Source organism: Phyllobates terribilis, unplaced genomic scaffold (assembly GCF_046119375.1).
Source record: "Phyllobates terribilis strain yellow unplaced genomic scaffold, ASM4611937v1 Scaffold_8__6_contigs__length_399053987, whole genome shotgun sequence".
NCBI lineage: Eukaryota > Metazoa > Chordata > Amphibia > Anura > Dendrobatidae > Phyllobates > Phyllobates terribilis.
In genome coordinates this window covers 133,430,435-133,455,551 of record NW_027362768.1, presented here as the reverse complement: position 1 = coordinate 133,455,551, position 25,117 = coordinate 133,430,435, and the positions used below count along the sequence as shown (strand labels likewise).

Here is a 25,117-nt window from a genome sequence, read left to right as displayed (position 1 = left end):
GGACAACAGGGGACAAAGTGTTCCCTGTTAACCCTGAAGAGCTGTATCTGAAAAATAAAGAACAAGGATTAATAAAACACAACAGGGTTGGATCTGTTAGGATACAGGTCTACCTCCTACAGAGACTAAGCTTAAACTGGTGAGCTTGGTGCCTGTAGGCGGGTGTATACTGCGGAGAGAGGAGCCATTTTCTTTTTTTTTGCCTAGTGTCAACAGCATACACCCATTGTCCTGTGTCCCCCAATGAAGCGATAAAGAAAACACAGTATACTCACCTAACACAATGACAATCCTGACAGGAAAATACCTGATCATGCTGGCACAAGGATTCCCTAGCGTTTTTAGCCCATTTACACACGGAAAAAACGTAGCGAAAATAAACCAAAAAATGCACAGTGTGCACACAGCCTGACTGCCCTCGAAAAATGAACAGTGACCCAAAATTGACATGACTTGCGGGGTGGGCTGGTCTCTGCAAGCCAGGTACCTCTTACAAAGTGCACTAACAGTGCACGCTGTTGCCGACTCAACACTTCTCATAAGAGCCGGCAGGGAGCGCACTGTCCTTTATCATTAAGAAAAATATTGCAGTTATAAGGACCAAAAACTAGCCCAGCACCCAAAACAGACATCACTGCAGATGCCTTGTTTCAGGGTGAGGGCAAAGAGTACGGCAGTGACCGCAGTCAAACAAAACGCCATCAAAAGGGAAAGTGGTAAAAAAAATAAAAGCAGTTATATAGCGAAGTGAGAGAATGATAGCGAACTATTAAAGTAAAGTTTAGATTTAATCAGTTTTCGGACCACCCCTTTTATGAACTGATCATCATTGTAGCAGATGCCATTGAAGTAAGAACAAATGTGAGTTATTTTTAAAGTGAGTGTCTATCGCCAACATACCTGATGCCCCCAGTTATGGCGTCACTGCCTCCCTCCGTAAGACTGGAACAACAGTGTTCTTTTTCTCCAAAACTTCCCCTACAGTAGAAAGGGAGGACCTATAGAAAGTCTGATTCACCTATCCCATACTATGGATGGACCAGTGCCGGTGATTTTGGCGCTGTATCCATTCAATTCTTGGAGAGGGGCAATCCCATGGCAGAGGAGGCATGGTTCAGACTTTCCATAGCTTTCCCCAGCAACCATTTTGGAGAAAAAAAGGAGAACTGGGCATCAACTTGACAGAGGGAGGCAGTGCAGACAAAGAAGGGCACATTGTGCTGACTATATATGATAGACACACTGCATCCCCATACGAAGGGTCACAAAGTGATGGCACATCCCAGCCATATGACAAAGGAATACCCCTTTAATGACAACACACCATACCTCACACACAAATTTCGGCCGCATCTTATTTCCTGCCGAGCGGATGTCATAGTTTGGAGTAACTTTCTTCTTCCCACACCAAGCATATAGAAAATTCTTTATGTCAGCCATGATGTGACAAGGACTTTCTTGTGACCTGGGAATATATAATATATATATATAGTCAGTACACTTGAGAGTTTTTTATCTCATGGAAACAAAAGTAACATGAAGTGAAACTTTATTTTCTGTCACTGGCCCAGACACTATGTAGAATGCAGGACCTTACATATGGCAGCCTGTATTCTCAAAGAGCCAACGATGGTGTCATTGATACATATGCCTCTTTATGGTCGCCCATAACATCTTCCTAATACGTGACGTTTATGGATGTTGACAAGGTGGGTGAGACGGTATGAAGCGGGCTGAGGAGCTCACTCCATACATGGCAGGTGGTGGCAGTGTTACAGCACCTGCCTCTATCAGCAGCGATCCGATCTAGCTACGATGGTTGTCGCTTATACACTTAAAGGGAATCTGTCACCAGGTTTTTGCCACCTAATCTGATAGCAGCATGATGTAAGGGCAGAGACCCTGATTCCAGCGATGTGTCACGTACTGGGCTGTAGTTTTGCTAACAACAAAAAAAAAAAAACAGTTATCAGCAGGAGATTATCACTAGAGGACTAGTAAACCTGCTGTCATGTAGTCCTCCATATTGATGAGCACTGTATAACCGCGCCCCCACACGATTGGCAGCTTTCTGCCTATGCACTGTGTAAACAGAAAGCAGCTAATCAGTGGTGGAGGCGGGGTTACAGGAGCTCCATCTTCACAGCACTGGTAGATTTACAGCAGATAAATCAGGGATTTTATCAAAATTGCAGCAAGCAGCCCAATAAGTGATACATCACTGAAATCAGAGTTTCTGTGCATACATAATGCTGTTTTCAGATGGGATAGCAAAAACCTGCTGACAGATGGGGAGGGAGAGAAAAAAAGAAAGATATACACACACAGATAGAATCAGTCAGTGTACATAAGTGTTGCATCAATAACATCAGCTCGTCAAGCAAATAAAAAAACACAAGCGAGAAAGTGGATTACAGTCAGTGAATGTAGAATGCGGCTTCGCCACCTATCCTGGTCACGTGATGACTACGATGGTGCAGATTCCGGAGCGTCCATATGGTGGCGCTCTGGGACGTGCTGCTGCTAGCTTAGAGAAGCAATTGGAGAAGACTATAAAAACAAAGCCTGGAGATCAGTGGGAGCAGTCAGGGAGGCCGCACTGGACCTGTCACAAAGGAGCTGATAACAGGGAACACTAGCGCTTTATTCATACATAAGCGCATACTAGAAGCAGCCGCGCATGTGATCAGTGCAGCACATCCACACTGCAGACATATGGCAGCAGGACGGCGTCACCACCATCCCCCTATATATGTGTATGCAAAATCATTTCCCACACAATAGCACAGGCCGTAGAATCCGATGTTTTCCTATCTATTTGCACGTCGCGATTTCTATGCATACCCGCAACTCACCGGGATATTCGCGCCTCCGCACCACAGGCCGCGCTGGTCACAATACAACCACGAACAAAATGGCCGCGCAGATAACACACGTAGGCACCTCTAGACACGTCAAAGCAACCTGCGCATGCGCCAATCCACAGTCACCAATCAGAAAGAACCGCGAACCGGAAGTTGTATTTTGCTTGCCGTGAACGCTCGGCGCCATCTTTGAATAGGGCATCTCATTGAATAAATATAGGAAGACGTGGGGGAAAAACAATAAAATAACAGTTAAATGACCGGTCTTTTTAGTTTCCACACAAGAACAGCTTGTTAAACGGGAAATTGTGTTGAGCAAAGCGTTTGGGCATAAAAAACATGGGTAATTCGTTGCCCAACCTAATGAATCAGAAACAGAAAAAAACACCTCAGGTGAACCTTCAACTGGGGAAAAAAACTTGCAGGAATGTTGTACTGCTTAGGGTTGTGCACACCACATCATTTTTCAGACAGATTCTCCCTAAAATGCGCCTTACAAAGTGCAAAAAAATCACCAACAATTGCAATAGGACTTGCTGTGCACGTTATGTCTATTGGAGCTCGTTTTTTAACTGCTGCAGGCTTAGAAGCCACAAGTGACTAAAAGTAGTGACCGGTCCATTCTTCTGGTGGTAGCAAAGACGTCAGAAAAAGACGCTTCAGGGAAAATAACAGTGTTTATCGCTTCTTTGGGGGACACAGGAAACCAGGGGTGTATGCTGCTGCTACTAATCAAACAAGTTATCTCCTCAGCAGCGTCCACCCACCAACCGGCAAGGAGCTAATCAGTTTTAGCTTAGTGTCAGTAGGAGGCAGACACCGGACTGCGCCGAGACCCTTTTCTACCTTAGGTTCCCTTGTTGTGTTTTATTAATAATTTTCCCTTCTTTTACAGATTCTTCTACTCCAGCCAACTGGGTGTACCTCCTCACCCTGTCTTCCCACCTACGAGACCGTGAGAACAGCGTGTCTTTGGGCAGCCCTGGCAGACAATCCTTGCCTACCCATCTTCATCCCACTCGTCCACCATAGCGAGATGGTGCAGGGAGGAAGATGGACCCTTTTTCCCAGTGACCCCACCCCACCTCACTTGTCTTCTGCATTCTAAGAGGGGACCACAATGGTGTATGGAGGAAGACGTACCCATTCTAGCAATCCCCTCAGCTAGGGCTCCTGATGCTGTCTTCTGTACTGTGAAGAAGGAATCATGACCACGGCCGGATCAGGTACCCCCCTTCCTTCTCCAGCCCCTTCACAGCGGCGGGGGCTCCAGGACAGGAATCCCCTAAGGGGTACACCTCTCATCCAGTGCGGCACTTCCTGCTCCGCTTACCTATCTCTTTGGGTCTCAGTCTCATGGGCACATACCACCTTTCCAGCTCCGGCCCTCCCAGAGTGGTTCCCCTCTCTAATCTTGGCTCCAGCTTTCCCAAGGCCTACTGCTCAGCCAATCGGCGTCGCGCAGGCTTCTCCGTGTGCTTTTCGGCCTATCACATCACCTGTTCTTCATTTCTCCAGCACGGGCTCACCACGTGTCTTTCACGGCCTTGCATCTTTTTCTTCTCGCTGGCACCATCTGATCGTAGTCTCTCACAGCTCCAGCCGCTGTCCCTCACTTGAGCTCTTCAGAACTCCTAGACCTCCTACACAGACGGGAACATCTCCACAGTGACAGGTAGGCTCTGTCTTAGCTGCTTTTTTTTTCAGGCACAGCACTCCTGAGCAGTTGCACCCGTCCTGCACCCTATGCCTAACCCAATGGAGTTTCGCTCATGCCCTGCCTCCCCCTCCCATTATTCTCCACTACGTCTGTTCTTCCTGCAAGATAAAAAATTGCCTGTAGGTCAGGACACAACCCTCTGTTCTGACTGCAGCACCCCCACCATGCAGGTCTCACAGAAGCCCCCTGCCGCCTGGGATGAGAGGGCACCACCTCCCCCTAAGTGGGCTGCTGCTCTATCTTAATCAGTAGTGGACCTAAGACCTAACCAAGGTACCCCAGTACTTGTTACAAGTCCTGGAGCGTCTGCCTAATCACCTGGCCACTACTGGTGCTCCAATCGCTCACCTGGACAAATCTTATGAACCTAATTTCTTGTTCCAACATGGCAGATCGCATACAAGGTCCAAGAAGCGGGCACATCCCAGCTCTTCATCTGGATCCCCCTCGCCATCCACATCTTCTAGGATGGCCTCTGTATCACACTCTTCTTCCCCTGATCGTCAGGGAGCCCCAGGGTCAGACCTTCATTCCGAGTCAGACTCCGATCTAGACTTGGACCGGACCTCCAAACTTCAGGACATTATTGACAGCCTAACCTCAGCAGTTAATCAGACTCAGAGTCAGGAAGATGAGTCTCCCTCCCAGAGCACTCCGTGTCCTTCAGGAAAGTGAAACCCTTGGGTGTTTTCCAACCACAAGGAGTTTGATGGAATATTCTCTAAGGAATGGGAGCACCCAGAAAAGTGTTTCCAGGGTAGGAGGCATTTTGATACTTTGTATGCTTTTGGCGCAATCTCCTCAAAAAATGGGCAGAGTCCTCGGTTGTGGACTCTCCTGTTTCCCTTCTCTTTGCCAATACCATCCTGTCACTCCCAGATGGTGCCTCCCTGAAGGATCCTACCGACCGGCACATTGAATCCCTTGCCAAGTCCCCCTTTGAGGCCGCGGACGCATCCCTTTGCCACTCTTCGCCTCCACGTGGGTAGCCAAGTCAGTCTCCACCTGGGCTAAGCTCCTTTAGCAGGGCATTCTATCCGGAACTTCATCTGACAAGCTAGCATACTTCACGGATCAGATTGCTTATGCTGGAAAGTATTTACTTTCGGTTTGTTAGATGCCACCAGTTGCTCCGATCTTGCGGCCAGCAACATCATAGCCATTCGCAGAATTCTTTGGCTTAAGACTTGGAACGCAGAAGCGACTTTTAAAAGGTCTCTCACTAGCCTTCCATTCCAGGGGTCTAGGCTCTTCGGAACTAAACTGGATCTACTCATTTCTGATGCCACTGGCAGTAAGAGCACCTCTCTTCCCCAGCCACAACCCAAGCAGCCCCCCACTAGTTCCACTCCTTTTGCCAGTTTTCATTTCCAGGGACCTCCTCCCGACGGAACACGTCCCCTGCCCAACAGGAAAAGAGGAGGTAATTTATGAAGCCTGTTCCCTCCTGGCCACATACCTGTCAGGCTGTTACTGATCCGGGTGGTGGAACCTCTGTGCTGCGGTGCAAGGAGAGACCAGAGGAGCGTAACTAGGTATCAACTCGGACTGACCAAGGTCGCATGGCGGCTCAATCGACTCCGTGAACCAGGGAAGGACCGAGCAGAGGGACCAGGTGCTACTCTGGGCCTGTCCTTGTATGAGAGCAGGTGACTCCCCCGGGTAACTGGCAGGAGCCTCCGGGTAGGCACGGCAGGTAACTGGTAGGAGCCTCAAGGTAGGCTGACTGATAGGCACGGCAAGTAACTGGTAGGCAGGCAAGCCAGGCCCATAGACAGACTGGCAGGTTTGGATCGTAGGCAGACCTTCAGGCTGGAGAGTACACTTGGCTGGCGGAGACAGGTAGTCAGGCTGGCGGACTGATAGTCAGGCTGGCGGACAGGACTGGTAGTCAGGCTGGCAGACTGGACTGGTAGTCAGGCTGGCGGACTGGACTGGTAGTCAGGCTGGCGGACTGGACTGGTAGTCAGGCTGGCGGACTAGACTGGTAGTCAGGCTGGCGGACTGGTAGTCAGGCTGGCGGACTGGACTGGTAGTCAGACTAGCAGCGGGACCTGAGGGCTGAAGCAGAGTTAGGACACAAAGCTACAACCTTGCACGGGCACCTCCATTTTGGAGGAGGTGCCTTTTATATGATAGATCCTCCGGCCATTGGCCGGGGACTCCTTAGGACGGCGCGCGCGGCCCCTTTAAGAGGGAGGGAGTGCGCGTGCCCTAAGCACAGTGCCCGGGAAGCTGCACGTGCCGGCAGCAGCAGCAGGAGAGCCGAGAGCGCGGCGGTAAGAGGGACTGCGTCTCTGCCTGTCAGGGGGCAGAGATGCCGATACTGCACAGGCCAAGTCTTCAAGATTCAGGTCTAACAGATTTTTATCCGCGTGACAAGTGCCCCCCCCCCCAGGAAACCACTCAGGGTGTGGTAGCTGTCTTCTTCTCTTTCGGGACATGTGGCTCTCTGTAGTCGAAGATGCCTGGGTCAAGGAGATTGTATCCACCAGTTACAAAGTAGAATTTTCTTCTCTCCCCTCGTCAGCGCTTCTTACAGTTGCGTCCCCCGTGGGTCCCATCCCAGGTTCCCGAATTCTTTCAGGCCATCTTTTCTCTTCTCCAGGCAGGCGTCATCGTGCCCATCCCTACTCAGGAGCGTTTCTCGGTTTTCTATTCAAACCTTTTCCTGGTTCCAAGGAAGGATGGCTCCATTCGCCCCATTCTGGACCTCAAGCTACTAAGGTGGGGAGTTTGTCTCCGTCACTTCAGAATGGAGTCCCTCCGTTTGGCGATTGCTTCCATGGAACCCGAGGAATTCCTCTGCTCATTGGACATTCAAGATGCCTGCCTCCACATCCCAAACGGGATCATCAGAGGTTCCTCCTCTTCACGGTCCATGGTTCCGTCTACCAGTTCATGGCTCTTTCCTTCAGCTTAGCTTCTGCACCCAGAGTGTTCACGAATATCATGGCAGCTGTCATGACATTCTTACTCTCTAGAGGGATCGTAGTCATCCCCTATCTAGATGATCTGATAAAGGCCTCCATCCTACCTGGATTGTTGTGAAAGCTTTCAGATCACTCTCTACACACTTACTCGCCTGGGCTTTCTTATCAACAGGGCAAAGTTGTCTCTGATCCTGATCCAATGCCTAGTTTTCCTGGGCATGCTATTCAACACCGCGCGCGCCACTGTCTCTCTTACTGAAGAAAAGATCTCAGCACTCCTCCTTGGGATTTGCTTCCTCAGGCGTCCCTTGCCCTGTTCCCTCCGGCTCTGCTTGAGTGTGCTAGGCAAGATGGTTGCCACAGTAGAAGCCGTCCCCGTCGCAGAGTTCCACACTCGCCCCCTCCAGGTGGCCTTCCTGTCAGCTTGGGACAAGAGGATCTCCTCCCTTGAGTGAGACAGTCCCTAGCCTGGTGGAGTCTCTCTCTTTCCAGTCGGCACAGGAGATCCTTCCTTCCTCTGCATTGGCAGATCATCACGACAGACAACAGCCTTCTTGGGTGGGGGTCAGTATTCCTCAGTCACGCTGGCAGTTCAAGGCCACTGGAACTCCTGGGAGGCCTATCTCCCGTCAACATTCTGGAGCTCAGAGCCATCTATCTCCCTCTCCTGCACTGGAAGAACCTGCTAGTGGATCGCCCAGTACGCATCCAGTCCGACAAGGCTGTGGCATACATCAACCATCAGGGCAGGACATGGAGCAAGTCTGTTATGTCAGAAGTCTCTTTGATTCTGTCGAGGTCCAAACATTGTGTTCCGGCAATTTCAGCGGTGCACATTCCCAGCGTGGACAACAAGGCTGCAGACTTCCTAAGTCGCAAGGGCCTCTACTCAAGCGATTAGTCTCTCAACACATCCGTGTTCAACCAGATCTGTCAAAGGTGGGGCACACCTGACATCGACCTCATGGCATCCCGGATGAACCACAAGGTTCCTCATTTCATATCCAGGTTTTGCGACTCTCTGGCAATCTGATACAAAGCCTTGGCCCTTCCTGGTCCCAGTTCCACCTTCTGTATCCGTTTCCATCACTCCACCTCATTTCCAAACTCATCAAGAAGATCAAAGTGGAAGTACAACCCCTGGCAAAAATTATGGAATCATCGGGCTCGGAGGATGTTCATTCAGTTGTTTAATGTTGTTGAAAAAAAGCAGATCACAGACATAGCACAAAACTAAAGTCATTTCAAATGGCAACTTTAGGGCTTTCAGAAACACTAAAAGAAATCAAGATAAAAAATGTGGTACTCAGTAAGGGTAATTTTTTTCAGACCAAGCAGCGGGAAAAAATTATGGAATCACTCAATTCTGAGGAAAAATGGAATCATGAAAAACACACACACAAAAGAACACTCCAATACATCACTAGTATTTTGTTGCACCACCTCTGGCTTTATTAACAGCTTGCAGTCTCTGAGGCATGGACTTAATGAGTGACAAACAGTACTCTTCATCAATCTGGCTCCAACTTTCTCTGATTGCTGTTGCCAGATCAGCTTTGCAGGTTGGAGCCTTGTCATGGACCATTTTCTTCAACTTCCACCAAAGATTTTCAATTGGATTCAGATCCGGACTATTTGCAGGCCATGACATTGACCTTGTGTGTCTTCTTTCAAGGAATGTTTTCACAGTTTTTCTCTATGGCAGGATGCATTATCATCTTGAAAAATTATGTCATCATCCCCAAACATCCTTTCAATTGATGGGATAAGAAAACTGTCCAAAATGTCAATGTAAACTTGGGCATTTATTGAAGATGTAATGACAGCCATCTCCCCAGTGCCTTTACCTGACATGCAGCCCCATATCATCAATGACTGTGGAAATTTGCATTTGATAATCCTCTCCTTTGTTTCAATTGACAGCTCTAGTGTTGGAGCCATGATTCATGTCAGTCCACTTGGTGCAACAGCTCTCCAAGGTGTGCTCACTCCTTTTTAGATGCAGACTAACAAGCAGATCTAATTTGATGCAGTTGTTAGTTTTGGAAATTAAAATTTACAGGGTGATTCCATAATTTTTTCCCTCTGCTTGGTCTGAAAAAAAATACCCTTACTGAGTACCACATTTTTTATCTTGATTTCTTTTAGGGTTTCTTAAATCCATAAAGTTGCCATTTGAAATGACTTTAGTTTTGTGCCATGTCTGTGATCTGCTCTTTTTCAACAACATTAAACAACTGAATGAACATCCTCAGAGCCCAGTGATTCCATAATTTTTGCCAGGGGTTGTAGTACCAGTTATCCACATGCCTCCAGACTGGCCCAGAAGAGCCTGGTATGCAGAGTTAATCAACCTTCTTGCAGATGTTCCCTGGAAATCCTGGATCGCCCAGACCTACTGTCTCAGGGTCCCCTCATCCACCAAAATTCTCAGTTTCTCAATTTAACGGCATTGCTGTTGAAACCGCAGTCTTGAGAGAGGCAGTTTTCTCTTCCCAGGTCATCCAGACCATGATCAAGGTGAGAAAGCCCTTGTCTTCTCGCATTTATCATTGGACATGGAAAGCCTTTTTTCACGGGTGTGAGGACAATCAGACAGCCCCATGTCCTTTTCTCTACCTGCTTGCCTAGCCTTCCTACAGTCGGGCTTAGAGTCCAGGTTGTCTTAGTTCCCTCAAGGGTCAGGTCTCCGCGCTCTCAAACCTATTGCAACGAAATTTGGCCTCCCGCTTCCAGGTTAAGACATTCTTGCAGGGAGTCGCTTGCTTGGTTCGTTAATATTGTTCTCTCCTAGGACATCTGTGGGACCTTAACCTAATTCTGAGCGTCTCTCCTTCAAATCCATTCGAGACATCGCCTTTTCCTTTTTTCCTGGAATGTTTAGTGTCTTACTGCGATCACCTCTTTCAGACAGGTCTCGGAACTAGCGGCTCACTCATACTGCTCCCCCTTCCTCTTCCTCCACAGGACAAGGCAGTCTTACGACTGGTCCCCTTCCTTCCACCACAACGGGGACATCATCCTACCTTCCGTCCCAATCTCATCTTCTGGAACAGTCCCTCCACAAGTTGGATCTTGTCAGGGCCTTGTGTCTTTACCTCAAGAACAGCATCCTTCAGACGCTCAGACTCCCTGTTTGTAATTCCTGAGGGTCACCGCAGGGGACTTCCCGCCTCCAGGACCACTATCTCTTGCTGGATCTGCTCTGCCATACTGGGGGCATGTTGAGTCAAAGATAGACCACATCCACCAGGAGTGAGGGGCCACTCCACCCTCACGATGGGGGTCTTCCTGGGCTGTTCGCCATTAGGTCACTCCGACCCAGCTCGGCAATTCCCCTACCTGGTCTTCTCGTCATACCTTTTCCAAGTTCTACAAGGTGCATACCTACGCCTCGGCACATGCGAGCCTAGGTAGGAATGTTTTGCAGGTGGTGGTTGTCAGTCACCCGACTTGATCTGGGCATGTTTTCTTTTGCTCACACCTTTGGGACATCCCATGGGTACCTTTGTCCCCAAATGAAGCGATAAGAGGGAAAAAAAAAGGCTTTTGGGTACTCACCGTAAAGTTCCTTTCTCTGAGCCTTCATTGGGGAACACAGCACCCACCTTCATTTGTGCCTATGTTGGGTCTGTTTAAGGTTGTTTTCTTGTTGTTTCTCCTATTGCTCTCACTAACTGATTAAGCTTCATTGCCCGTTGGTGGGTGTACCCTGCTGAGGAGGAGCAAACTTTTTTTGCCTAGTATCGGTCCTCCTAGCCACAGCAGTAACACCTAAAGTGCTTTGTCATGCACAGAGCACTTCATGCCTCATTTGCATTTTAACTAAATCACTAAATACTCAGAAGTGATGCAACAAGTGGAAAATATAAAGGGGTCAGTGGATTTAAGTTTCGAAGACATGCATGCCCATATATGCGGTTTTGGGGGGTGGGGTTGATTTTGTTGACGTATTCCCTTTAAGATGCCTCGCTATACACTCCAGAAGGCCTAATATTAGGCTCATGAAGCCTGTTCACCAGCCACATGGACATACACAGCAATAGAGCCGCTCTGATCTTGTCAAATTGCATACAAGTATGTTCTGGGCATGTTCTGATCTACGGAAAGGTCATTGTCAAGGGAGGATGAATGGTGACATATCACCTATCATGAATGGGGAATCCTGTGTTACCTATGGTATATAGAGGTGTTACCTGTCCTTGTCTGTGATAAGACTGCTGGAAAGGCAAGTGTAAAAATTCAGGTATTTGAATATTTTTTTTTAATAGTCAAATGAAAAATTGAACAAAAATGATCACAAATTACAATAGGTAATTTTCTGAAAACACTCTGTTTAGAGAAAAACAACAAGATTTGAAATCAAGTTCTGTTTATTTGTTGTGTCATCAGAAAACTGATGATAAAGCACACAAAAGTGCAAAAACATTTTTTTCTTTTCAAAGTGATGATTGTAAGATAAGCAAAGTATCCTATAGGAGGTGGAGAACAGTAACATCATCCAGGTTTTATATAAAACATTCTTCCTATACCCTCCAGTTGCATTTCTCATAATGGCTCCTGTGTGATCAAATTGCTGTTTTTTTCCATAAATTAGAGCAAAGTGCTTGATTTTTAAAGGTGTTAGAAAATAGGTTATTGTAGCAAAAACTGAGTTCGGCAGATATTAATCATATATAAAATAGGACAATGTTCACACATATATTAAATATGTTATCTCAACCCAAGTGGTTAAAATTGCAAAGTGCTTGTAAAACAAGCAACTTCACAATTTACTTGTTATTAAAAAACCACTTTCTCAAGACCGAAGAAATTTTAATTTTTATTAGGTTACTGTCCACCTCTGCTGTATATCAAACAGTGACTGGTTTTCGAGGCAAGGTGAACACTTGCAAGCTGTTTTCTATAGAGCTTGTAAGTGCTGTTCTGAATCTGGCCGGATAGCTAGATCCTACCAGCTTCAGAGCCTCTGTTCTCCTCAGAAGAGACGGCTTTGCCTCTGCAGCATCAAAGTGTTGGTGAGCACACAATTTAAACCAGCAGTTCACAGTCCCCCGGTAAACAGAAAGCCAGAAAGCGTGCTCCTGAAGAAGGAGGAAGGATGAGAACAACCCTTTTAATACATTTCTTCTTTATATAAAATATCAATTTCATGGTCAGGTTAGTTGCAGATGAGGATTGCAGCTGTTAGCACAGTAAGACATTTTTGTTGCCTCCATGGCCCTTTAAGTGCTCGGGAAGATTACTGCACTGTATGCTACGGTGGTGAACAAAGCATCTCCACCATACACATCAGCAACGTGTCGGCCTTGTTCATTATGCATCCAGTTGTGTTTTTGCTTCTTCATATAAGATCCAATCTCTTCATTTCTTCTCTGATTTTTTCCAGATGCTCTGGTTTACAGGCAGAGATCAGTGGTAGTCTTGGCGGTCCTAGATCAATTCCAGACATCGTAGACATAATGTTTTTAAATTCTGGTAATCCCCAACCTTCAAAAGAAGAAATGAAATAAGTGTAAACTATTTTGATGGACATCTAAATATCTACAGTCACATTCAAGAATTCACACCCTGTAAGTCCATGAGTTTTTGCTTCTGCACATGGGACATAGAAGACAGAGAGGATGGGGATATAGTGCAGTGGCACATACAGTCTAAGGGCGCAGTCACAAATTGGACAGAGATCGAAACATAGTGCATGGACTGGCCGGCTTCTCTCCCGATCGGAGTGTAACAGCTTCATGTATCATGTATTTCTACGCAGCGGTCACACTAGGGTCGGAAAAGCCGGCGGCCAGTCCATGCACTGCGTTCCAATCCCGGTCCGATTCATTCAGCAGTCTGACTGTGCCCTATAGAAATGAGTAGTGCTGTTGCAGGAAAACCTTTCTACTAATGCGAGACAACATTTAACTTCTGGTGGTTATTATCCTTAAGGGTATGTTTTACACAGAGTTTATTCACATGGATTTTAGAGTGGAAAATACACATTTTCCACACCAAAAACAACGTAAAAAAAAAAAAATTACAAAATGAGCCTCAACGTTTTCAATGGGAAAATCACACTCTCGGTCATACTGCTGTGTCTTGCTGGGGAGGATCCCGAAGTGACATTGAATGGGGCTTGCCCCTTGTGGATGAGCGTCTGTTTAATATGCAGATTAAAGTGGGTAACGGAGAAAACACTTGCAAGTTTAATGTGTTTATACTTTGGCTATGGTACAGTAGGTGGACGGACCCCTCAATTATAAGGATAGTGGGCGTTCCGACAAATGGATCTCGAAGATCAGTAAGTGATGGCACATCCTAGTAATAAGCAATCACTTACTAAAGTGGGAAAACTTATGTTAGGCACAAATTAAAGGGGTTGTGCACTATTGGACAACCCCATGTTAACAGCTTAAATGTCCAAAAAAAAAAAACCCACAAAAAAATCTAATGTATCATCTGGGAAGCAAGTAACCCCTTTAAGAGGAAGTTCTGCATTTGGTGGCTTTTAAACGAACATGTTCGCTAGCCATTATTAAAAGGATATGACTGAAATGTGCAGAGGAACACATCACTTTATACCTTCTAAAAGGGTTGGGGTCCAACCGCTGGGATCCACACCAAACGGCAGAACGGGGGGCCACTGCTTCATTTATTCCCCATGTGGCTGCCAAGGGCTATGCTCAGCTTTTTCTGACAGCCCCATAGAAGATGAATGGAGTAGCAGTCGGTTGGTTATTCGACCTTCCATCCTATGCTGTAATAAGGATTAAAATGCCCTGTCAAGGATAAAAGTTCCCCCTTCTGCCCTTCAGTGCAGGTCTCCAGTGGTCAGACACTACTCATCAGTAAGTCATCACCTATCCTGTGGATAGAAGATAAAGGGCTTATCCAATAAAAACAAGTTAATGTTTTTAGAAACACATACCCAGGGTGAAAACAAAGGCGATGAACTCCTGTATTCGGACCTGAAATAGAAACGTACTTTTATTGAAATAGTAATAATTTCAATTATCAGTACATTCACAAATGCCAGACAGCAGATATATTATGACCTCACCCTTTTAACCCCTTCATGATCGGAGCATTTTCCTCCCCTTGTTCCCAGAGCCATAACTTTTTTATTTTTCGGTCAATATGGCCATGTGAGGGCTTACTTTTTTCGGGACAAACCGTACTTTTAAACGCCATCACTGATTTTACCATATTGAGTACTGGAAAACGGAAAAAAAATTCCAAGTGCTGTGAAATTGCAAGACAGTGCAATTCCACAGTTGTTTGTTGTTGTTTTTTTACCACGTTCACTGAATGCTAAAACTGACCGGCCATTCTTATTCTCCAGGTCATTACGAGTTCGTAGACACCAAATGTGTATAGGTTCATTTTTATTTAAGTGTGAAAAAAAAATCCCAAAAGTTTGCTAGAAAAAAAAATGGCACCATTTTCAGAGACCTGTAACGTCGCCATTTTTTAGGGATCTGGGGCCGGGTGAGGGTTTATTTTTTGCACGTCGAGCTGACGTTTATATTTATACCATTCTGGGGTAGATCCGATGCTTTGATCGACCGCTATTGCATTATATTGCAATGTTGCGGCGACCAAAAAAAATGAATTCTGGCGTTAAGAATTTTTTTCTTGTTACGCAGTATATCGATTGGATTATTTTTTTTATATTGATAGATCGGGCGATTCTGAATGCGGCGATACCAAATATGTGTATGTGTTTTTTTTTTATTGTTTTATTTTGAATGGGGCAAAATGGGGGTGATTTAAACTTTATTTCTTTTATTTTTTTTTAAATATTTTTAAAAACTTTTTTTTTTCTTCTTTACACTTTTTGAATGCTTTAATAGTCTCCATGGGAGACTAGAAGCAGCACTTAATTCAATCGCCTCTGTTACGCACAGGCGATGAGCAGATCGCCTGTGTGTAGCAGAGCTGCTCACTTGCTATGAGCGCCGAAGGCTGGGCGGAGCTTATAGCAATCTGGCAGTGACAACCCCGGGTTGTCTGCCAACCCATCGGTGACCCGCGGTCATGTGACATAGGTGCCAATGGGCGGGGTAAGTGACGTGCATCCGGTTTGCTCGAGCTAAATGCCGGTCAGAGATTGAAAGCGGCATTTAACTAGTTAACAGCCGCGGGTGGATCGCGATTCCACCCGCGGCTGTTGCGGGCACGTCAGCTGTATAGATCAGCTGTCATGTGCCCGGTTTAGTGCGGGCTCAGCGCCGGAGCCCGTGCTGAACAGGAGGTTATGACGTGGTGTGTACTATTACGTACCACGTCAGAAAGGCGTTAATATTATATTAATAATAACTAAATATGAGCGAGCGGGCTTGGATATCTTGATATTGAATTGATAGTTATTTAGAACAATGGAGGTGATTTATAAAGCTAGAATTCTGGTGTAATTTGCAAAAAAAAAACCTTTCATGATCTACACAATATTAGGTATTTTTAGACACTTTACAACTTGTTAACCAAAGGGGCCCTGATCTTGCTAAATGGGGTACAGATTGTAGTAAAGGGACATGGCCTAACATTGTGACACAGTGCACCCAAAAGAAAAGAGACAGAACTACGACATACATTTCTGGCACAAAGCAAGTCCTCTAATAGGTGGTACAAAAGGGTCCATTTTTACTGCAAGATTATTAGGAACGCTAGTTTCCCTCCTTTGTAAACAGGCTGCCTATCATCTGACGAATGCGAAAAATGTTATTTTCTTGTGTGAAACGATCTTTTTGTGTGCACAAATGATCATCATTCTTGGCAGTGCATCATCCTGTGTAAATAGGGCGTGTGCCGCAGAGAACAATGGCAGCATATGTAGACAGAATTATCTATTGTGGTTCGTCCAGCATTCATTGTTAGGTGATGTCGGCCTGGGTAAAGAAGCTATTAATCCTTTCGTGCCAGAGCCTGTTTTCGCCTTCGTGACCAGGCCAATTTATTCAATTCTGACCACTGTCACTTTATGGAACGCTTCAACGGATCTCACTGATTCGGAGATTGTTTTTTGTGACATCTTGTACTTCATGATAGTGGTAAAAATTTCTTCGCTTGGACTTGCATTTATTTGTGAAAAAAAAAACGGAAACTTGGCGAAAATTTTGCAATTTTCAAACTTTGAATTTTCATGCCCTTAAATCAGAGAGATATGTCACACAAAATACACTGCTCAAAAAATAAAGGGAACACTCAAATAACACATCCTAGATCTGAATGAATGAAATATTCTCATTGAATACTTTGTTCTGTACAAAGTTCAATGTGCTGACAACAAAATCACCCAAAAATCATCAATGGAAATCAAATTTATTAACCAATGGAGGCCTGGATTTGGAGTCACCCCCAAAATTAAAGTGGAAAAACACACTATAGGCTAATCCAACTTTAATTTAAGGACATTACAACAAGTCAAAATAAGGCTCAGTATTGTGTGTGGCCTCCACGTGCCTGTATGACCTCCCTACAACGCCTGGGCATGCTCCTGATGAAGTTGCAGATGGTCTCCTGTGGGATCTCCTCCCAGACCTGGACTAAAGCATCCGCCAACTCCTGGACAGTCTGTGGTGCAACGTGACGTTGGTGGAGGGAGCGAGACATGATGTCCCAGATGTGCTCAATCGGATTCAGGTCTGGGGAACGGGCGGGCCAGTCCATAACTTCAATGCCTTCATCTTGCAGGAAATGCTGACACACTCCAGCCACATGAGGTCTGGCATTGTCCTGCATTAGGAGGAACCCAGGACCAACCGCACCAGCATATGGTCTCACAAGGGGTCTGAAGATCCCATCTCAGTACCTAATGGCAGTCAGGTTACCTCTGGCGAGCACATGGAGGGCTGTGCGGCCCTCCAAAGAAAAGCCACCCCACACTATTACTGACCCACTGCCAAACCGGTCATGCAGTGGGTCAGTAATGTCTGTCACATGTCACATGTGCTCAGTGTGAACCTGCTTTCATCTGTGAAGAGCACAGGGCGCCAGTGGTGACTTTGCCAATCCTGGTGTTCTGTGGCAAATGCCAAGCGTCCTGCACAGTGTTTGGCTGTGAGCACAACCCCCATCTTTGGACATCAGGCCCCCATACCACCTTCATGAAGTCGGTTTCTAACCGTTTGTGCAGACACATGCACATTTGTGGCCTGCTGAGGTCATTTTGCAGGGCTCTGGCAGTGCTCCTCCTGTTCCTCCTTGCACAAAGGCGGAGGTAGCAGTCCTGCTGCTGGGTTGCTGCCCTCCTACGGCCCCCTCCACGTTTCCTGGTGTACTGGCCTGTCTCCTGGTAGCGCCTCCAGCCTCTGGACACTACGCTGACAGACACAGCTCGCATTGATATCCCATCCTGGATGAGCTGCACTACCTGAGCAACTTCTGTGGGTTGTAGAGTCCATCTCATGCTATCACGAGTGTGAAAGCACAACCAACATTCAAAAGTGACCAAAACATCAGCCAGAAAGCATTGTTACTGAGATGTGGTCTGTGGTCCCCACCTGCAGAGCCACTCCTTTATTGAGTGTGTCTTGGAAATCATTGGCAATCATCTATTGTCTATTTCATTTGCACAACAGCATGTGAAATTGATTGTCAATCGGTGTTGCTTCCTAAGTGGACAGTTTGATTTCACAGAAGTTTGATTTTCTTGGAGTTATATTGTTGTTTAAGTGTTCCCTTTATTTTTTGAGCAGTGTAGTTAATAAATAACATTTCCCACATGTCTACTTTACATCAGCACAATTTTGTAACCAAAATTTTTTTTTTTGTTAGGAAGTTATAGGGGTTAAAAGTTGACTAGCGATTTCTCATTTTTCCAACAAAATTTACAAAACATTTTTTAGGGACCACATCTTATTTGAAGTGACTTTGAGGGGCCTTTATGACAGAAAATACCCAAACTGACACTATTCTAAAAACTTCACCCCTCAAGGTGCTCAAAACCACATTCAAGAAGTTTATTAACCCTTTAGGTGCTTCACGGGAATTTTTGGAATGTGGAAGAAAATAATGAACATTTAACTTTTTTTCACAAAAATTTTACTTTATACCCAATTTTTTATTTTCACAAGGGTAACAGGAAAAAATGGACTACACAATTTGTAGTGCAATTTCTCCTGAGCATGCCGATACCCCATATGTGAGGGAAAACTACTGTTTGGGTACACTGCAGGGTTCGGAAGGGAAGGAGCGCCATTTGACTTTTTGAATGTAAAATTTGTTTGAATAATTAGCGGACGTCATGTCACATTTGTGGAGCCCCTGATGTGCCTAAGCAGTGGAAACTCCCCACAAGTGACACCATTTTGGAAACTAGACTCCTTAGGGAACTTATCTAGATGTGTGGTGAGCACCTTGAACCTACAGGTGCTTCACAGAAGTTTATAATATTGAGAAGTAAAAATAAAATTTTCACATATTTCCCACAAAAATGTTTTTCATCCCCCAATTTTGCATTATCATAAGGGTAACAGGAGAAATTGCACCATGAAATTTGTTGTGCAATTTCTCCTGAGTATGCCGATACCCCATATGTGGTGGAAAACTACTGCTTTGGCACACGGCAGGGCTTGGAAGAGAAAGGAGTGCTATGTTGGCTGGGATAGGTTGCAGACATCATGTCACATTTGAAGAGTCGCTGACATGCCAAAACAGCGGAAACCCCCACAAGTGACCCCATTTTGTAAACTACACCTCTCAAGGAATTCATCTAGGGAAGTAGTGAGTATTTTTTAATTTATACCATTGGTCAGTGAAGAAAACAATTACATTATCACACAGGGCAATGGGTAAAAATGGTGCCGAAATGTATCACACAATTTCTTCTAAACGTGGCAATATCCCATATGTGGCTGTACAGTACCACTTAGCCATACGGCGAGACCTGGGAGGGACGGAGCGCTATTTGACTCTTGGAGAACAAATTATTGTATAATAGTTTGCGGACTCCATATACAGTGTCCCTAAGTGCTAGGAGAGCAGAATCCCCCTCAAGTGACCCCATTTTGGAAATTATACCCCTTTGGGAATTTACCTACAGGTGTAGTGACGATTTTGACTCCATGAGTCTTTTCCAGAAACAAGCAGCAGTGGATGTTGCGGAGTGAAAATTTCAAACTGCCGTTGAAGTGACCAGTACACTGTAGTGACCAGTACATTGTGCCCAGCTCATGCTTCTGGAGACATGCACCTGTAAATTAGGCAAGCTCTCATCGCTACAGGAATGCCAATCATGTGGACCCTAAATGTAGTTGTGGGGCTCAGAAGGGAGGGAGGCATTTGGATGCACAACATTTTCTGAATTTCTTTTGGGGGGCAAGGGCCATTTCGCTTTTCTAGAGCCTTTGTGCGGACCTGAGTGGGGACTTGCTTTTCTTGAGGACCGAGTTGAAGCTTTTATTGGGAACATTTTACATAACATTTATCCGGCGCTCTAGGCTGAGCACTTACATCGGGTTTCCATCTAAATCTCCAAGTGATGTAATTCAGATGAAACCCATGCGGGATCCATTCACTATAATGAGGCAGCAGAGTTACTCTGGACTCAGTCTGGCCTCTGTTTAGCGGTGTCCTTTTTTTCACAGAAGTGCAGAAAACTGTGGCCAACCGTACTTTTATGCACGCCTAAAAAAACTGACACGATGAGATCACAGGCCAGACGGCATCCACAGTGCGAACATCTGCCTTATTACAGGGAATCTTCTGCTGGGGGTTCTGTCTGATTCACGTATTTCAGAGATTTACACGGAAACCCCGATGTAAGTGCTCAGTGCAGAGCGCAGGATAAATGTGAGCAGAGCCTTACTGCGGTCTTTGGGAGACAAAAACAAATCAGCAGCAGGTGAAGAATAGTTTTATTTATTTTTTACGCCGTTCCTCGTGCGGTATAAGTGATTAGACGACTTTATTCTTTGGGTCGGTGCGATTACAGCGATACCAGATTCATATCGGGTTTTTAGGATTGACAGCTGTCACACACTAAACTAAAAGACGCTTTTTTTTTTGCAAAATCTAGTTTTTGCATCACCATATTTTGAGAGCTATAATTTTTCCATATTTCGGCCGATAGTCATGTAAGGGCTTGTGTTTTGCGGGACGAGTTGACGTTTTTTATTGGTACCATTTTTGGGTACGTGACATTTTTTGATCGCTTTCTATTCTGATTTTTGGGAGGTAAAATGAAGAAAAACCAGGAATTCAGGATTTGTTCTTTGAGATTTTTTTTTATGCCGTTCTGCGTGTGGTAAAAGTGATAAGGCAGATTTATTTTTTGGGTCAGTACATTTACAGCGATACCACACACATAGTTTTTTTTATATTTTGGCGCTTTTACACAAAACTATTTTATAGATAAAAAAAAATTTTTTTTTTGCATCGTTCTATTCTGAGAGCGCTAACTTTTATTTTTCGGTTGATGGAGCTGTATCGTGGCTTTTTTTTTGCGGGACAAGATGACGTTTTCAGTGGTACCATTTTTATTTCCATTTGGCTTTTTGATCACATTTTATTCCACTTTTTGTTTGGCGATATGATGAAAAAGTATAGTTTTTTGCTCGGTTTTTTTTTTAAAAAAAAATAAAAATTCTGATGTGCACAGAAGGGGTTAATTAGTGTGACAGTTTTATAGATCGGGTTGTTCCGGAAGCGGCGATACCAAATATGTGTACTTTTTTTGTTTTCGCATAAATATACGGATTTATTGGTTTAATATTTTATCTATTTTTTTTTTTTTTTTTTTTTTAACAGTTTGAAAACATTTTTAGACTTTTTTTTTTACACTTTTACTTAGTCTCTGTATGGGACATCAATTTTTATTTTTCTAAACACTGTTCTCATGCATTGCAACAGACATGTATTGCATTGCATTGCATGAGAGCTCAGCTGACAGTTTTACACTATTAGTATCTCCTGGTAGACTTCAGCTGCTGGCTGAGCCTAGCAGGATACCGTGCATGGCAGACCCGGAGGTGGTCATGTGACCTTCGGGTGCCATGACAACACCAGGTCCCATCAGCTATCACAGGGGGCGTCGGAAAGGTGAGTGGATGACCCCCTCTCCTCTCACTAGCTCCTAAATGCCGCGATCGCTGTGGATCGCAGCATCTAGAAGATTGCAAAGGGTTAACATCATTGGGACCTGATTGGTCCCGATGAGGTCCCCTGTCAGAGCTACTGCTCTGCATCGCACCCACAGAGCTTGCTGGACCCTGGGGGTCCTGAGCACTGCGCGACCACCGACAGTTTATAAATGTCGGCGCTGCACAGAGCCCAGGCAGCGCCAACGTTTGTATAGAGTGGGCGGTCAGGAAGCTGTTAAACAGGTTGCTGATCAGTGGTTGTTTTGTGTGGCTGGTTGGTTCATGAAACACCAAGGTTACTTACCGGTAGCCGGTTTTTCCAGAACCCATGAGAGCACACCTGAGAGGATCCGCCCCACCAAGAACAGGAAACCATCTGAAATAAAAGGGCGGCACCTCTTCCCCGCTTCAGTTGGTTACAGAGCATTGAGAGGACCTCAAAAAAGAGGTATAAGCAAAAAACCAACATTACATCATATTACACCCACCAACCGTGCACACGCGTATGGTGAGAAAGAAGGAAAAAGGGAGAGGAATATACGGGTGCTGTCATGGGTTCTGGAAAAACCAGCTAACGGTAAGAAACCTTTGTGTTTTCCCTTCACCCATGACCGCACACCTGAGAGACTTTTGGAGAAAAAAAACCCTTAGGGAGGGACCACCGCTTGCAGCACCCTTCTACCAAAGGTTAGGTCAGTAAGGTAGGCCAGATCCAACCGATAGTGTTTAAAGAAGGTAGATGGTGACTACCAGGTAACGGCCTTACAGATTTGATCTATCGATACCTCTGCCATCTCTGCCCAAGAGGTAGCCATGGCTCTGGTGGAGTGAGCCTTGATGCCATCAGGAATCGGGGTGTCACTGGCCGTATAGGCTAAGGAAATGGCTTCCCTAATGCATCTAGCTATAATCCCTTTTGTCACCACGTGACCCTTCCTACTCCCCCCCTGGAAAGCTACAAACAGAGATTGGCCTTGCCTCCACTGGCTAGATACATGAATGTATTGTAATAGTGCTTGTCTAACATCAAGGTTATGAAACTTTCCTTCCCCTGGGGTTTTCGGGTTGTCACAAAAAGAGGGCTGAACAATTTCCTGGGATCTATGAAATTTGAGTGCTACTTTAGGTAGGTAGGCTGGGTCAGGCTTCAATACCACTCTATCCTCAAATATTTGTATATGGAGGATTTATGGATAGTGCTTGTAAATCACTTACTCTACGGGCTGATGTTAAAGCCACCAAAATAACTGACTTGAGAGTAAGGTATTTTGCAGACAACTCCTGAACCGGCTCGAAAGGTTCTTTAGTTAGGGCCTCAAGGACTAAATTCAGGACCCGTGGGGGAACTTTGGGTATTGTGACTGGTCTAGATCTACTACAAGCTTTAATGAATCTTATAACCCATTTATTGGCTGCTAGGTTGCAGTTATATAACGCTCCCAAGGCTGATACCTGGACTTTGAGTGTATTGGTAGCTAGACCTAATTCAAAACCCTTCTGTATGAGCTCCAGGATGGAATTAACTGGAGGTTCTTGGCTTAATGGTTTTCCTAGGAAATCTAAAAATTTTCTCCATGTTCTACCATAGATTTAGGTGGTTATGGGCTTTCTTCTCCTTAACAGAGAAGAAACTAATTCTGATAAAAAACCTTTGCTCCTCAATATTGCCCTCTCAAGTTCCATGCAGCAAGGTGGAAACCTTTCACTTGAGAGTGGAATACTGGTCCCCGTTTCAGAAGTTCCGGGATCTCCGGCAGGATCCATGGGTCTGATAGTGACATCATCCTCAAAAGGGAGAACCATGGTCTCTTTGGCCAAAAGGGGGCAATGAGAATCACTCAATCCTTCCTGATTTTCCTCACTACCAGAGGTATCATAGCTATTAGAGGGAAGGCATAGGCCAACTTGAAACCCCAGGGGATCTGTACAGCATCTAAAACCAATGGGTTTCCCTTTGGGTCTAGCGAGCAAAACTTCTCCACCTTTCTGTTTTTGTCGGCGAACAAATAGATTTCTGGCAGTCCCCACAGCTGTACTATCTGCCGGAATACTTTGGGATTCAGGGCGCACTCCCCCTGTCTCAACTTGTTGCAGCTTAGGATATCTGCTGTTGTGTTTGCTATGCCTCGTATGTGTAGCACCGTAAGGAGATGCTGCTCTGCTATTTGAAAAAGTCTGCTTACTGCCTTTAGAAGTAAATGAGATCTTGTTCCCCTGTGGTGGTTTATGTAAGCCATAGTGGCGCTGTTGTCCGACATAACTCGAACATGACGGCTCTGGAGTAAAGGGAGGAAGCCCTCTAAAGCCTTCCTCACTGCCCATAGCTCTTTCAGGTTTGACGATCCTTCCTTCTCCAGGACTGACCAAAAGCCTTGAATTACATGGCTTCCTAGGTGTGCCCCCCACCCTAAGCTGCTTGCGTCCATCGTGATAATGCTTTGCACTGGTGTGTCCCACTGGACCCTTAAAGCTAAATTTGACCTGTCTGTCCACCACGAGAGGGAGTTTCTGGTTTCTAAGGAGAGATGTACCTTTCCTTCTAAATACCCTTTTAACAATTTTTGTGCTGACAAGATCTCTTGTGTGAAATTGAGCCCACTTGACTACCGGGATGCAGGATGTTAGAGTACCTAGCAGGGACATAGCCTTCCTCAAGGACATGTCTGGGGTCTGTATGGCTGCCGAGACCAAATTTGTGACTCTGGCTATTTTGCTCTCGGGTAGGAGACAAGTCTGACAGTTGGAGTTTAGAGTAAACCCCAGGAAGGACTGGATCCTTGCGGGTTCTAGCCTTGATTTTTGGGTGTTTACCACCCAGCCCAAGTTCTGCAAGACAGTCATGACTTCTTTCAGTTGTGAAGTACAGTGGCTGTTTGAATTCCCCACTATAAGAAAGTCGTCCAGATATGGCATTATAACTGTATTTTGAATGCAAAGAAAGGCTGTCACCTCGGCTATCAGCTTGGTGAAAGCTCTTGGAGCAATCGACAACCCGAAGGGGAGGGCTTGGAACTGGAAGTGTCTGCATCTTCCCTGGATGTAAAGAGCAACCCTTAGATATTTTTGATGATTTGGGTGAATGGGGACGTGATAATATGCATCTTTCAGATCTATCACTGCATAAAACAATTGCGAAAAAGAAGCTTTATTGCTGAGTTTACCGATTCCATCTTGAATGTATGGTTGTTTATAAAGCGATTGAGGCCTTTTAAGTTAATAATAGTCCTGAATGAACAGTCCTGTTTTTTTTATTAGAAAGAGAGGGGAATAAAATCCCCTTCCTTTCTGACTGACCAGGACTTCGCAAAGCACTCGTTTGTTCAGTAGGTTCACAATCTCCGATACGAAGGCCAGCTGTTCGTTTGGGGACTTTCTTACTGGGGTCATCACAAAAGGGGGCCGTGGTTGCTGAAGGAATTGAATTTTAGTCCGTCTCTCACTATACCCAGGATCCACGTGCTGGAGGAGATGTTTTCCCAGGCCCGAACAAAGTGGGACAATCTTCCCCCTACTTGTGGTCTGGCGTCATTG

The 25,117-nt window shown here is 45.5% G+C and overlaps 2 protein-coding genes across 3 annotated transcripts in view; both read right to left on the bottom strand.

The window, feature by feature from the left end:
• The window catches only part of DHX9 (DExH-box helicase 9), a 29,818-nt gene extending 26,836 nt beyond the window's left edge, over positions 1-2,982 (bottom strand). The window contains exons 1-2 of one of the 2 annotated variants that reach the window (XM_073643310.1): positions 2,856-2,982; positions 1,330-1,465 (exon numbers count right to left, since the gene is read on the bottom strand). In XM_073643310.1, the coding sequence (XP_073499411.1) occupies positions 1,330-1,440 (111 nt within the window). In that variant the 5' untranslated portion in view covers positions 1,441-1,465; positions 2,856-2,982. Of the gene's footprint in view, positions 1-1,329; positions 1,466-2,844 lie in introns of both variants that reach the window. The other variant, XM_073643312.1, reaches the window with a different exon arrangement.
• Positions 2,983-11,872: 8,890 nt separating this feature from the next.
• Positions 11,873-25,117, bottom strand: part of NPL (N-acetylneuraminate pyruvate lyase) — a 39,975-nt gene continuing 26,730 nt past the window's right edge. The window contains exons 11-12 of the mRNA XM_073642610.1: positions 14,434-14,473; positions 11,873-13,007 (exon numbers count right to left, since the gene is read on the bottom strand). Coding sequence (XP_073498711.1) covers positions 12,862-13,007; positions 14,434-14,473 — 186 coding nt within the window. The 3' untranslated portion in view covers positions 11,873-12,861. The remainder of the gene's footprint in view (positions 13,008-14,433; positions 14,474-25,117) is intronic.